The sequence below is a fragment of the Durio zibethinus genome, chromosome 2 (assembly GCF_047325235.1).
Source record: "Durio zibethinus cultivar Kanyao isolate XHJ-2024 chromosome 2, ASM4732523v1, whole genome shotgun sequence".
Taxonomy (NCBI): Eukaryota; Viridiplantae; Streptophyta; class Magnoliopsida; order Malvales; family Malvaceae; genus Durio; species Durio zibethinus.
This window is the reverse complement of record NC_143163.1, coordinates 2,796,782-2,811,896: the sequence shown is the minus strand read 5'-3', so window position 1 is coordinate 2,811,896 and position 15,115 is coordinate 2,796,782. Positions and strand designations below refer to the sequence as shown.

The window sequence follows — 15,115 nt, the reverse complement described above, 5'->3', positions numbered from 1 at the left end:
AGTAAACACTAAACATTAATCAATTCCAGCTAATAATCCAATTCGCCGTAAACAATTGCCTAGAAATTCCATATCACCACTAAACATTAAACATTAATCAATTGCAGCTAATAATCCAAATCACCGTAAACAATTACCTGAATCATATGGTTAGCTCCGCAATTTTAAGAAACATAAAGACTCTATCGTGCTTACGCCACCTTATTATTACATATAATATAAGACAAAACATGGCAGGAAAACAGAGGAAAAATCCCCTCAAATAACATGCGCATCATATTTTGTCAAAAATTATTGCAAAGGTTTAACTTGACAACGATGATAACTGCAACCATATAGTTAAAATTTCCGTTTAGTTAGTAGCTGTAAGGATGCTCACTTGGAATCATTTTAACATATACAGCAAAAGCTACACATCCAATAGCTGGGCCAATCCAAAATATCCAGTGTCCATTCCAAAGGTGACCCCCTCTAACAACTGCTGGACCCAAACATCTTGCTGGGTTTAGCCCAGCACCACCATAACCTTTCGTTGCTGTAACTGTAGTTGAAATAAACACCAGAAGACCTAACACAATTCCCAAGATAACGCAGATCATAACTCGGCCTACAGCCTTGGCCTGGCGACGATCAAAAGCCATCCATACTGAGGCGAAAAGAAACACAAAGGAGCAGATAATCTCAAGCCAAAGGGCCTGGCTGGTCTCCAGGCCTATCACAGATGGCCCATGTGGGCCTGGTGCAACAATAGTCACGGTGCATCCTGCTAGTGAATATGTTCGTTGGATGCCGCTGCTAACCACGGCTTTGAGAGCCAGTGAACCCAGTATGCTACCAACACATTGAGCCAAAATGAATATGGCAGCTAGGGAAAGTGAAATGAGACCGGTAAGTAAAGCAGCGAAGGTAACAATCGGGTTGATGTGGCCGCCGGAGATGGGATAGGTAGCAAGGAGGAGAACTGCAACAACAAAGGCAACTAAGACTGACATTACAAGGTTTGGTGTTTTTGTTTCGGTCTGTAACGTGGAGATAACTATTGTGTCCAACGCAAAAACAAGCACTGCCGTCCCAAGAACCTCTGCCAAAGAAGCTCTCCATACCTATAAATCCAACACCAGTTTGCTTGTTAAGCTATATTGTAAGGGAACTAAATAGAAGATCTAATAGCTACCAGTACATGAAGTTGCAAAACAGTTTAAAAATAATCTATTCAATGCCACCTCTTAACCTCTTAATATTACTATATAATGTAACTGATTTAAACTTCAGATTCGAAGTGATTATAATTTGTTAACTACATATAAGTGATTACATATCATATATACTAACCTCCAAAGAGAAAAGCTCTTCAAGGCCTAACACCCTAGTTAATAAAGGGGCTTTTGGCTCTTGTCCTTCCTTAAATTGCCCTGGCCTGCAAAACAATATGAAAAAGTAACAAAATTAAGAGACGTAAACCTGTTTTTTTAACAATGATTTAGGCCTCAAAATGTACTAAATGAAACTTGGTATACTTAATTACGTTGGAGTAAAGGCAAAAGGCTGAACTTTATTGCCACCTTTGATGCTTTCTTCATCTTCAACAATTCCATTTCCTGCCATCTTTTTATTTAACTCTATACCCTCAAACTCTTTGTTGGATGAATCTATTTGTTGGCATAATTGAACTCTGCATTCTGATACATCTATATATAGCCTGACTCATCAGTTTGTACAGGCTGGAAGTTAAAATATGATGGTTGTTATTACAATAATGTTCATTTTAATTCCCAAGTTCCTTGATCCTTGGACTACAATATCCTCTACAAAGATTTTTTAATATATACTTAAAATTTTTAACTTATCCATGTGAATTAATTTTCTTGATGTCATTCTAATTAGGACATTTAGATTACTCAACATTGTGCATATCGTGTCGAATTTAAAAGGAGTTTCACGGTTATGGCAGGGAACCAAGTTGCCCTATACTCTCACTACGTTGCATCTTTTTCTTTATTTTATGTTTGCTGCTGGCTGTTGCAATCTTTATTTTGAACAGATTTTTAACGCCTGTGTTTGACTTGCAACCCAAACGAATGCCATTCAATCATGCCAGTTGAATTATTGCATGAACTGCAGTATCATTACAGATCATACGTCGATCGATCAAATCCCTGCAGTTACGGGATCATGTTCCTCCAAAACAGATTTTGTTGTTTGATTTTGAAGTGACCAATTAAAAGTGTATATATATATATATATATATATATATATGTTTCATTTGAGTTATATTATTATATATGTAGTAATATACTAAAAAAATAACAAACTTATAAAATTTTAAAATTTTTTAATTCAAAATAGAATAATAAATAAATAATTTATTTAAAATTGTGAGTAATGTCCATTTTTTAAAAATAAAAATCTTCAACAATTTAATTTGAACTAAATCTTTCTTTTTACGTTGACAACCAAGTTACTCATAAAAATACTAATCTTTTATTTTATTTTATAATTTTATTTTGATAATTTTCATCAGTAAAACTATTCGCCTAGCTCCCTAGTTATTGTCAAAACTGAAAAAAATTAAAATAAATTCGATCAATCTATTAATAAAATAATATATATTTTTAATTTTTATTAAAATAAGGTACAATTATAATAAAGAAGATAAAATTTGATATTTCATATCATTTTGCATGTCACACTCAAAATATTTCAATTGAAATTTCAAATTTAATTTATTTTACTTTGTAGAAACTAAAATTAAAAAAATTAAATTAAAATTTTTTAATTCATAGGAATTATGACTTAATATTTATTACAAATCAATTAAGTATTTATTAATAATAATTAGTATGTAAATAAAAAGGGAGATATCAATTTAATTTTATCTTTTTAATTTAAAAAGTCTAAATTAAAAAAAATTCAATTTAAAATTTTTTAATGCAAATATACATATATAAATAGAGGAGAATTTTAAAAAATATCGGCGTCTTAGCCCCCCTAGCCATGCTTACCGTCAGCCCCTGCTCTAGAACTCCACCAGGTTCGGTTTATAGTTTGCGAAAGATTAATAAAATATACATGTTAAGTTGTTCACATGTGAAAAAGATGTTCATTAATAGTTAGACAATCCTAATTTGATACAAAGCATCCTCGAAATCATAATAAAATGATTAAATATCCATTCTTATATCATCATTTATATTATTTTCCTAACATGAAGATCTCTAGAAATATAGTTCATGGAACCGTGCTTTCAGGCATTCAGTTGTGCAAAAGCTGACTTGGAATGAGCTTTGTATAGAGGGCAAATGCTACACAAGCAATAGCAGGCCCGGCCCAAAAAATCCAGTGCCCACTCCAAAGGTGGCCACCTCTAATTAGGGCTGGACCCAAACATCTTGCTGGGTTCATCCCAACACCTGCATAGCCCTTAGTGGAAGTTACAGTTGTTGATATAAACACGATGAGGCCCACCACTGCGCCTATGATAGAGCAAACCATAACTCGGCCCAGGTGCTTGGCTTGGCGTTTGTCAAAAGCAATCCATATTGAAGCAAAAAGAAACACAAAGGTGCAAATTATCTCGAGCCACAGGGCCTGGCTCGTCTTGAGGCCGATCACAAGTGGTCCATTTGCACTTGGTACAACAATTGTGAGGGTGCAACCTCCAAGTGAAAATGTTTGCTCAATTTTGGTGCTTACCACAGCTTGTAATGCTAGCGCCCCTAGTATGCCCCCAACACATTGAGCCAAAATGTATATGGCGGCGCGTGAGAGGGATACAATGCCGGTAAGTGCCGCGGCAAGGCTGATAACAGGATTGATGTGGCCACCGGAAATGGGAAACGTAGCTAGAAGGAGAACTGTGATAGTGACAGCAATAAGAAATGACATTATGAGGTGGGGTGTTTTTGTTTCTGTCTCATAGGAGGAGATGACTATAGTGTCCATTGCAAAAACTAACACTGCTGAACCAAGGAGCTCTGCCAAAGACGCTCTCCAAACCTGATAATTCAGTAGCATTGTAGGATTACAAATGCTCTTTAATAACTGCACAAATAAGTATAAAATAGAAACTCCACAAACCTCCAAAGAGAAAAGCTCATTGAGGGAAAAAAATTTTTTCAAGGTAGTGGGACTTTGCTGCTTCTCATCCTCAAGTTTTCGTTGCTCAACCCTGCAAAATCATTTGAAGAAAAAACAATTAAGTTTTGAGAGTTTATAAGTTATAGCAATTTGATCTTCAAAAAAATAAGGTCAAGAAAGAATGAGAAAGGAAGTAAGAAGGATTTAACGAATTTGTGAGACTTGCCTTGGTGTGGAGGCAAAGGGACGGACTCTAGTTCCAGTGTAGGCATTCTCCTCATCTTCCATAACTCCAACATTTCCAGTTCCAGCCATCTTTGGTTTAACTCTCTTGCTGCACTATTTGCGCTGTATCTATCCTGTATATATAGTCAACGTAACTGCTGCATGAAATCTTAACCTTAATTATGTAACATAGTTTTGTCTTGAACTACTTAGTCGGTGCTATTATCATGCTACTTAGTTAGTATGTGATGTCTCAGCTTGCTTTATGCCTTTATCGTCTGCCTTTTCAACCACAAAGATGTAGAGTGGAACTGTTTTTGTAAGGGTAATAATCCGTAGATAAGTTTTGAGGATATTTACATGGTAAACTGCTATATTATTGATCCTTCAGGCCAATGAGATCCGGTTCGAGCTATTACAGAAGTCAGCGAGCGCAAGTATCTTAACAATTCGGAATTCGGATGCAACTTGAAAGAATTAATAGCATCACGAATCACATTAGGCGCTCAATTTCTAAGAGTTGCTACCCGTTTTTAATTGGCTTGATAAGTTGGGAGAGTGCAATTAATGGCAACTTGCCACACATTGATGGTTTGGTTGCTGGTCAATATCCTTATCTGGCAACTAGCCAGTAGGCAGTGTCATTAAATTCCCAACAAGAAAAGAAAAGGAAAAGGTTAGTGACTTGTGCAAATTAATTGGGGTTTGTTGCACGGGAGACAAGTGCACTCAACTGTTAGTACTTGAAGGTTTTAAATTTTAATTTTAAGAGACAGTTTAATCCGTAAAAATCATAAATTTTGAAAAAAAAGTGATTATTGAAAAAGTACGATACTCAAAGGATTTTTTTATTTTTAAAATATTTTGTATTCAGATTTACTCATTCAGTTAAAAAAATTTACGTATATTAATTTTTAAATAATTACTGTAATCTTCTTGACATATAAGATAATAATTTTTTATTAACTTTTATTAATAATAAATACCCAAATGATAAATAATACCTTTAATAGCAAAATAAATAAATAAATATTTTTATGATTGCTATTTTTATTTACAAAATATCATCAATAAAAAAATATTGAGAATTATTTAAGGAATTTTTGGTTGAAAGACATTTTAAATAATCCCCTTTCTTATTTTAAAGGAGATTATTTAAGGTATTTTTTAACTAAAAACGTCTTAAATAATTCTTAATATTTTTAAAAACTAAAAAAAATTATTGAAGGTATTTTTTTATCCAAAAACACTTTAAATAATGCCTTCATATTTTTTTAAGGGCATTATTCAAAGCTTTTTTACCTAAAAACACCTTAAATAATACCTTTTAAAAAAATGAAAGAGATTATTTAAAGTAATTTTGTTTAAAAATACCTTTAATAATCTCCTTTTAAAAAATGATTGTATTATTTAAGACATTTTTTGACCGAAAATACATTAAATAATGCATTTTAAAAAATATCAAGAGACTATTTAAGGTATTTTGGACCAAAAACACCTTAAATAATGTCCTTTAAAAAAATGAAGGTAATTATTTAAGGCGTTTTTGGTCTAAAAATGCCTTAAATAGTTCCCTTATTGTTTAAGACATTTCTAGACCAAAAACACCTTAAATAATCCTTATTAAAAAATAACAGGAGATTATTTAAAACATTTTAGGATTAAAAACACCTTAAATAATGTCTTTTAAAAAATAAAGAGATTATTTAAAATGCTTTAAACAATGCATTTTAAAAAAATAAAAAAAAATATTTGAGACGTTTTTTATTAAAAAAATACCTTAAATAGTCCCTTTTTAAAAAATAAAAAGGATTATTTAAGGTATTTTTGTCTAAAAACGTCCTAAAAAATCTTCGTAAAAAAATATTAAGAGATTATTTAAGGTATTTTTAGATCAAAAACACCTTAAATAATCCAAACGCCTTAAATAATCCCCGTTAAAAAATATTAAGGGATTATTTAAGGTATTTTTTGATAAAAAAAACCTTAAATACTATCATTTAAAAAAATATATTATTTAAGGCGATTTCTATTCATAAACACCTTAAATAATCTATTTATAAAAATATAAAATGATTATTTAAGGCATTTTTCATTCACAAACACCTTAAATAATCTTTTTATTAAAATATAAATGGATCATTTAAGGCGTTTCTTTAAGCAAACGCTTTAAATGATCATTTTTAAAGGTTAATTCTCCGTGTTTGAACCTTGAAAAACCAAATGGCTAATATAGTAAATAATAAAAGGCTACATTGCACGTAAACCCCTAAACCGTTAACCCATTTAATTTGCCTTTTGGTTTCATCATCTCTCTCGTCGTTGCCAACCATCAACCACTCAATGTCATCGCACCTCTTTTTTATTGGTGTGTGTGTTTTTTATTCTTTTTTTGTACTATTTTTCTGGCTTGATATAAGTATTTTTTTTCTTTCTTTACTATATATATATTTTTTTATGTTTTTATGCATATTCCAATCGTCACCTACGTCGCCCAACCACTTTTTATTGCATGCATAGTGTTTCTTTGTTGTTGATTTAAGTATTATGGTTTGCTTAATGGTTTTGCGAAAATTAGTTGTTATATTTGTACTCATTATTTGGTTTGTAGGAAACTCTTATTTAAGGTGAGAATCATTATATGACTTGTACTCGTAAAATATTATTGGACATAGGATGTTTTATGTATATTGTTTAGTAACTGTAGTAGATATTGATTATTTTTTACTATTTGATATTTAGAGAGATAGTTTGATGTATCTCGTATAATTATGATCAAAATCACAAGTATTATAGAATCTGAATAACATATATCTCTTATTGCTGAACATGAAGATGACACACTCATAGTAAAAAAAAAAAAAGAAAAGCAAGGGAATATGGTAAATAAATTAAAGCGAGTAACACAAAAATTCACATCAACTTCAATCAAAATAGGCAACCTATGTGAGATGGAGCTACCAAGTTAGCTAGTCACATTGGAACGGTTGCCCGTAGTAGTATTTCTATTACTTACCATAATTGGCGGCAAGTTTCTGATGATCAAAATGATTATATATGAGAGTCGGTTATGATATGTTTATTTAATAATATCTAAAAATTTGTTTTCAGTTGAAATTTTAATTGAAATAATATGTACATACTAATTGTTTTAAATTTGTTAGGAACGGTTTGATGTCCCTAATAAATATAAAAAGCTTGTGTTGCAATCAGTTAGAAAAACATTCAGAGATTTTAAGAGCAGATTGACAATCTAATATATTTTATCACTTGCTAATAATAGTGATTTGTCAGCTGATCCTTCATTGTTATATGCAGATGTTATTAGTTATTAAGAGTGAATGTATTTTATTCGAGATCTCTATCAGAAGAATTTTCGGTATGCATACCCATTTTGTCAAATGTTTATAATATTTTGTGTAATATATTTGATATCTTAATATGTGATTTACCTTCTTTTAAAAAAAAAAAAAAAATCAAAGAACAACAATTGACCATTCTATCCAAACAAGTATATCATCATCGAACATCGAGAAAAGGTTATGCAAACATCAAGCATGATCTTGTAAGAATTCACACGTTTGTTTTATACTTATATATAAATATTTATAAACATTCAATTAATAGATTTTGATTCTTATGTTGCCTTAATTATCAAGAATCATCTAGCTCTAGAACCAAAGTTTCTAAATAGGTTGTATGGAAACAAGGACATATACGGAAGGATGGATCGTTCGTAGATGATGCAACTAAAAAAATGACTAAAAAGATTATATGTATAACTAATTAATTTATCTCATATGTTTGGCTTTGTGCTTATATGGATGATTATATATTGTATAACCTTGTTGTTACACGTTATCTTATTGTGTTTTAAGATGAATTTACTACTAAATTTGAATGTGGTGAACTACTAACGATTATGAAAAAGATCTATTATCTTTAGCATTAAGATCAAAAGAAATTCATGATCGAGTTCGTGGATTTAGTAAATTTGTGTTGCCATCAAAGTTCTTCAATAATCAACCCAAACTCCCTTCAATGAAAGGTACAAAATATGAAACAATCATTTAGTAACAACAGTAAAGATTTGATAAGTAAAGGCAATGCCTGAATGATTAATAGCAACAACTCGCAGCATTAGAAATGATGTTAGCAGCAATGTAGCCTAACATACCTAGAGAGCAGTCAGTTACTAACATCTAGCAGGGATAATTATTCACGAATCAAGTCTTACAGCAAATCCAAACTCTGGTAATAATCATTATTTTCATTTTGTTTATTCACTTAATATTTATTTATATTTATATTTATTGATTTGATTTTAATACTTATATTTTATTATATATTATAACAGGATGTTGAGACTCAAAGGATGACCCATGCTGAAGCTGCCATTGATGCGTTATCTAATTATGCACTTAATCATTTATCTGTAAGAAACATCATTACCATTAAGTTTGAGGATGGGTTATTTGATCATCCAACCATTTCTAACATAAGGGAACCTAAGATCGAAGCACTTTATACCCTGGATGAAATATCAATTTCTGGTATTGTTGCCTATATGAGGTTAGTTTATCAATTAATTTAAATATTCAAAGTCAATATATATTATTCTATATTAGGGTTTATTACTTACTAGTACTGTTTATTGTTATCTTGTAACTTCTTACATAGAGAGATTAAGGTAAGACAAATGACCCATAGATTTAAATTCATTGACCCAAATGTGATTAGTCAGGAGAGTGGCACTGTCCTTATTCATGGTTGTCATGTGAGTAAATGTATGCAAAAACGGGCTAATTATTTTTTGGTGCCTTACAATGCTGCGTAAATTCTATTCATCCAACAATAATTCCAAATTTACATCTAATATGATGCCCGATATTTGTGTATCATGTGTTTTATTTTTCAAGCATCATTGGCAGTTTATTGTAATTGACGCTAATTTTTGGATGTCATATTTATTTAACTCTGCTTAACCAATAACAATGCCTAACCTTGATATTAGTAATTTAATAAAGAGGAATTAATCAAAGATAGTTAAATGTATATTGTGTTTCTTCATAATTACTTATATTTTTGCACTTACTATTGTTTTTCTATTCAATTTAAGGGAATGATTGTAGTTGATAAGAAAACAAAGATAAATTGGGTGTCATTAATGGTAAATGTAAAATAAATTCTTTTATGCTGAGTTTGTTTACATATATATATTTCCTAAACCCAAATGTTATTTTTTAGGCACCTCATCAACTAGGAGTTACCGAATATGGATATTATGTCCTTCATTTTATGAGAAAGATAGTTTTATATAATTTTATGAGTACACCATTCAAGGTTAGTATTAATTCCATACAATAGTATTATCTTTCAACAAAAAAAAAAGAGCTAAACTTTATGCTCGTTTAATAACATTGATGTCTAATTTTTTGTATATAGTAGGAGAGTAAACGAAACTTCATGAAATATGAACTTACCAAAGTTTGCAAAGATTGGTTTGATTATGTATTATCATTCACTACACCTTAAGGTTGGATAATGTTAATTGGCTATAAATATATGCATTAAATTTGTTCGGGTATTTTTGTAAAAGAATTTTGGTTGGATATTTTTTAATTTTCGAGCAGCAGTATCAGTCATCATTATCGGTATATATTTGTTTTATATCAATCATATTATATGAAGACACATATAATTTCTAGACACAAATCTGTGAAATATATTTTTAAATGCCAATGTTATCAGTTATAAATCCAAATTGTGGCTTAATATTGAAGTATTATGATGTTTGTAATAAAAATACAAAAATAAAATTTGTAGTATCACAGACCCAAATGTGATTCACACAAGTACATTATCTATTATAAATAAACCCATGCTTAACATGCCATATAATTTGTATATTTACAATCTTCCCCTTACTGCATTAATTAAATAAATAAGTTCACAAAATTATACAATAAATTTGTATACAAAATGTAGTGCAATCTACATGTATTCAGTAGGAAGAAAGTCAAATGATGGTCAATATGCATTACGTTCATTTAACTATTTTCGAATGTAATTATTTCTAAATACAATTGACATTGTAAAGAAAAACTTAACTTTGTGAATTTCTTTCAACATATACTCATCGGCAGCGAGTATTTCATCAGGCATGAATTCATCAAGTTGTATTATTTCATTGAAAATTGACTTTCTTCTATCCGTATTATCAACTTTTGTCTAAAATTAAGTTGAAGTACCCTTCATCACATTCACAGCCATATCATATAAAGCACCAATATTGCCAATTTGATGCACGAACTCAACAATTGGTCCATCCTTACTCCTAGAACGCTTTTTGCCTGACAAAATCATCTTAACATTGCTCAAAGCAGTAGAATCAATTTTATCATCATCATCTCCTCTTTTCGCATTTCTTTCAGGGTTGATATTAAACTTAGAAAAAAAGTAAGCATCGTCATTAGCATTCAATGATTCAATCGCATCGACTACTGTTTCACCTTATTGATTGGTTACTTTATTAAATCTGAATATCACTTTAAAATCATCAAAAAATGAGAAAGGTTTGTTCCCTACCCTTTAAGCATGTGGGTGTGATTGGCATAAGTCAAAGCAAATATGAATAAAATTAAACTCATAAAAAAATAAAAAAGATAAATAAGCCATAATATAATCTTAAAATATTTACCTGAACCCACTCATCAAAAACTTTTTTTCTCGGCTGTGATACGTTTTTCTTAATCATTCCACCCAAATCCACTAGAATTTGTTATACCATAAATTGCGTAATATTATCTCTTAAGCAGTTTAACCCTAGATTCAATGTAGGGGTTGGTTTTAAGTTGCGAAGTATGAATGATTTACTCCAGCATTAATTCAATATAACCTAGATGTTTGACGTAAAATGTCCAATTATCCACTCTCCATCTAGGATCTTCAACCAAAGAATACAAGCATTGAACTAGATAGGAATCCTCCTCTCGAGTCCATAAATAGTTATCGACGCTCGAAATGTCCAATCTTCTTCTAGAGATGCCTCAAACTGATTACGGTGGATTGGTATGCAATGAAAACATGTTCAATTTATAATCATATGGTTGGACATTATGAAACAATAGCAATATAATAAATTAAAAACAATCAAGGGAATGAAATGAACGAATATAAATGAAAAGAAAGCAAAGAAGTGTGTACTCCAAATTGTAATATTCATTGGACAATCAATGAACATCTAAATATATTGTAAAGATATATTCAACATTGATATAAAGCAAATCATTAGATTCACTCAAACATATGGTACATACAATTAAAACTAATGGGTAAATAAATAATAAAATACAAAATATATCTATAATATTATTATCTTTGTGATTGCAACCAGTGGGTGACATCTCACTAGTCAGATTATTTTTAAACTAAGTCTAAGAATCAGATGGTTAAACATGCATAATCAAATCTTGATATTCGATTCATCTGGTTGAAAAATAATTTCTTCAGCAACATCCCTTTCAATAGGGTCAAAAACCATCTCAAACCTAATAAAATTATAGATAAGGCAACAATTAGAAATGATTTTATACTGTCTTAATTGAATAAAATGACTTCTCCCTTAAAATTACTCATCTAGCTTTCAATATACCAAAATATCTCTTGACACAATTTCTTACTTGAGAGTATTTCATATTGAAATATTCTTATGAGGTCGTTGGTTAGAGTCCTACTTTATAATCACTAAGATGGTATTGTTGACTTTTATAAGGTGCCAAGAATATTTCCCTATTTCTGTATCTGGCATTACATAAATAGTAATTACTTGTTAGATTGTTCAACAACATTAAAAAATATGGAAATAAAGTGTCTTAGCATTAACATTACATAAACATAATAAAAATACTACCTTATGGATCCTCAACCCATTATTATGTGTAATTACATCCTTTAACACTCTGTCATCTACTGTAGAATATTTTCATATCAGTAGAACATATATGAATTGTATATCTGGGGTGTAAATACCAAGGACATTGGTAGCAATTTTATTTTTTCTAGTCTTGTATCTAGACCTGTCAACTACGTCTACATTGACTTTGATGTATGTCTCATCTAAGGCACCCAAATAACCTTTGAACTATTTTCATCTCTTATCTATTGAATTTTTTGGTATGGGTTTGGGTTTTTTAAATAACAGCTTATGCAATCTTAAAACAAAATTATACACAAAATGAAATTGTCTACTAATTTTCTCTCCAAATCTGACCACTTGATGCTTCATAACCTTATTTTTTGTTTGATGGACAATTATGTGGATGAAGCTAATTACTAGATGATTGTAACCATTTTTTTTGTTTTAAGCAAATGATATAATTTTGTAAAAGTTTTTTTATCCATTCTCATATTATTTAGACATTGTATATCGTTGTCAAATATTATTGCATTTAACTCCCTAATATGTAGCCTATCATAAAATGTTCCACCATAAGATAGTCTATGTTATTTTCTTACGTCAATATTTAATAAAGTTACAGTAATAAAACATAACACATGCGACAAAGCCTCTATCTAATTCAAATGTATCATAAATAATGTAACCAATTGCATCTTTCTTTTTAGTGATAAACCAACCATAACTGTTTAGAAGACAGAATATCGTTAAAGTTGAAAATATAATAAAAAGCAAACCTTGGCATATGGTAGATGAAATCTATCAAACATCATCCAATAAAATATAAATTACAAACAAAACATTGGAAGATTTGAAGGAACTAAAACAAATTTACCATAAAATAAGGCATTTATATCATAAAACTAAATCCATGTATAAATGACATCTAAAAAAATAAAAATTAAGTTTATTGGAAGGCAACATCAATTATACACTATCAATCAAAAAGTATATACACCGTTTTGTGTAAAAAATGAAGATAAACTTAACAGGACAAAGATTAAATGACAAATGAGAAAGCTAGTATTTTTTCAAAGAGAAAAGTAAATGCTATGAGCTAAGATCAGTTGAAATATAAATCAGAAACATATTGGTTATTGAAACATGATGAAGACATCGAATAAGGTGTTAATTATATACAAACACCTTATTTGATATATAAATTATAAGCTTTTCTACTTCACGAATAGATGTTAGAATATTCATATTATTAGAACACAGTTATTAAGAGGGAAAAAATTTTTAATACGGGCAATTAAGGCAGTTATAGGAAGAAATGCCTCATATGATAATTATTTAAAGTGTTTTTTTCATACAAACGCCTTAATCATTTGCTTATAGGTGTGTCTAAAAAAGATCATGTCATAACATTTTGATTAATGAAAATAAAAAAAAATTATTTTAAATTATCAATTAAGACATTTCAATTGAAAAAATGCCTTAAATAATTTAGGCAATGATTATTTGGGTATTTAAAGAAGAAAACACCATATTTGATAATCATTTAAGGCGTTTTTTAGGGAAAAATGTCTTAAATGATCATTATTTATGACGTTTCTTCAACAAAAATGTCTTAAATTATATATTGTAATAAAAAAATAAGATATTTGATGGTCATTTAAGGCATTTCTAAGGAAAAACGTCTTAAATGATCATCATTTGTAGCATTTTTTAAACAAAAATGTCTTAAATAATAAATTGTTATAAAAAATGAATATTTGATGATCATTTAAGGTGTTTTTTAATGTCAAACGCCATTAATTGCAATAAAAAATAATTTTTTAGCAGAAAAATATATATATGAGTTATAGTCACTTTCAAACATGCTTTTCAAAAGGGTAATGGGTATTTTATAATTTTTTATTCAAGTCAAATTTAAAAATAAAGTAACTTTTCTCTCAGAATCCTAAAATATCATTGGGAGATATGGGTTTTTAGTTCCGAAACTTTGAGTATTGTTAGTAATCTATCACTTTTTCCTATAATCGGATTACTCTAAATCAAACATAAGAATCAAATACTCATTATCAAGATTCAAAAGGAAAATTTATAAATTCTCCCAAACCAAACACCCCCTAAAGAGATACAAAGCCAGAGTTCCACTGAAACCCTTATGCTAGGACCTTTTTTTTTTTATCGAATGTCACTATAATTGTTGAGTAAAAGACAATAAAATGAAAATTTACAGGCATGAATGGTTTTTGTTCTTATTTACATAAACAACTGCTATGGAATAAGTCACTCAATGTCAACATTCAAGTAGTGAACTTTAATTGAAACTTTCATCAACAAGAAAGGTTGATAAGTAAATGGACAATGTAGACCTGGTAATTTGAAATACGTTACGGTGATATGATATAAAAATGATATGAATAAAGCACATAGAAATAACACAATTTAAAATTTTTTAAAAATCATAAATAGATTTAATAAAATCAAAAAATTATTTTTTATATTTTTTGTTGACACGAATTATGACACATAATTTTTATATAAAATATAATATAAATATAATATTTTATACGATATAGTAATATGAATTGCAAAATCAAACAAAACTTTTTTTTCTTTTTATTAATTTCTTACGACTATAAACGTTACTATCTAGGTGGAGGATGGTTTTGACAACTTCATATTTGCCAAATCTGGCCCTGAACTATAATAGATTTGACTTGGTAAAAGGAACTAGTCCTTATCTTGATTATGTGGGTCTGAATTCTCAATTTCAACTTGAGATATCAAATCGTGGAATCTATTAATGACTGTTGGGTTTAGAGTAAAGGGTATGTACCTAGTTACAACAGCTAAAACAAGATCTTGGGATGCTGCGCTAGGGCATATGCTGGAATTGTGCTT

General features: G+C 29.6%; 2 protein-coding genes across 2 annotated transcripts; both read right to left on the bottom strand.

Moving 5' to 3' along the window:
* Nucleotides 1-12: 12 nt before the first annotated feature.
* Nucleotides 13-1,717, bottom strand: LOC111308013 (uncharacterized). Its single transcript, XM_022906380.2, has 3 exons — nucleotides 1,526-1,717; nucleotides 1,333-1,417; nucleotides 13-1,103 (listed from the first exon to the last, which is right to left on the bottom strand). The coding sequence occupies exons 1-3, from the start codon at nucleotides 1,603-1,605 to the stop codon at nucleotides 357-359; spliced, it is 912 nt and encodes a 303-aa protein (XP_022762115.2). The 5' UTR covers nucleotides 1,606-1,717; the 3' UTR covers nucleotides 13-356.
* Nucleotides 1,718-3,085: 1,368 nt separating this feature from the next.
* Nucleotides 3,086-4,455, bottom strand: LOC111308247 (uncharacterized). Its single transcript, XM_022906559.2, has 3 exons — nucleotides 4,304-4,455; nucleotides 4,078-4,168; nucleotides 3,086-3,996 (listed from the first exon to the last, which is right to left on the bottom strand). The coding sequence occupies exons 1-3, from the start codon at nucleotides 4,390-4,392 to the stop codon at nucleotides 3,253-3,255; spliced, it is 924 nt and encodes a 307-aa protein (XP_022762294.2). The 5' UTR covers nucleotides 4,393-4,455; the 3' UTR covers nucleotides 3,086-3,252.
* Between the last annotated feature and the right edge of the window lie 10,660 nt (nucleotides 4,456-15,115).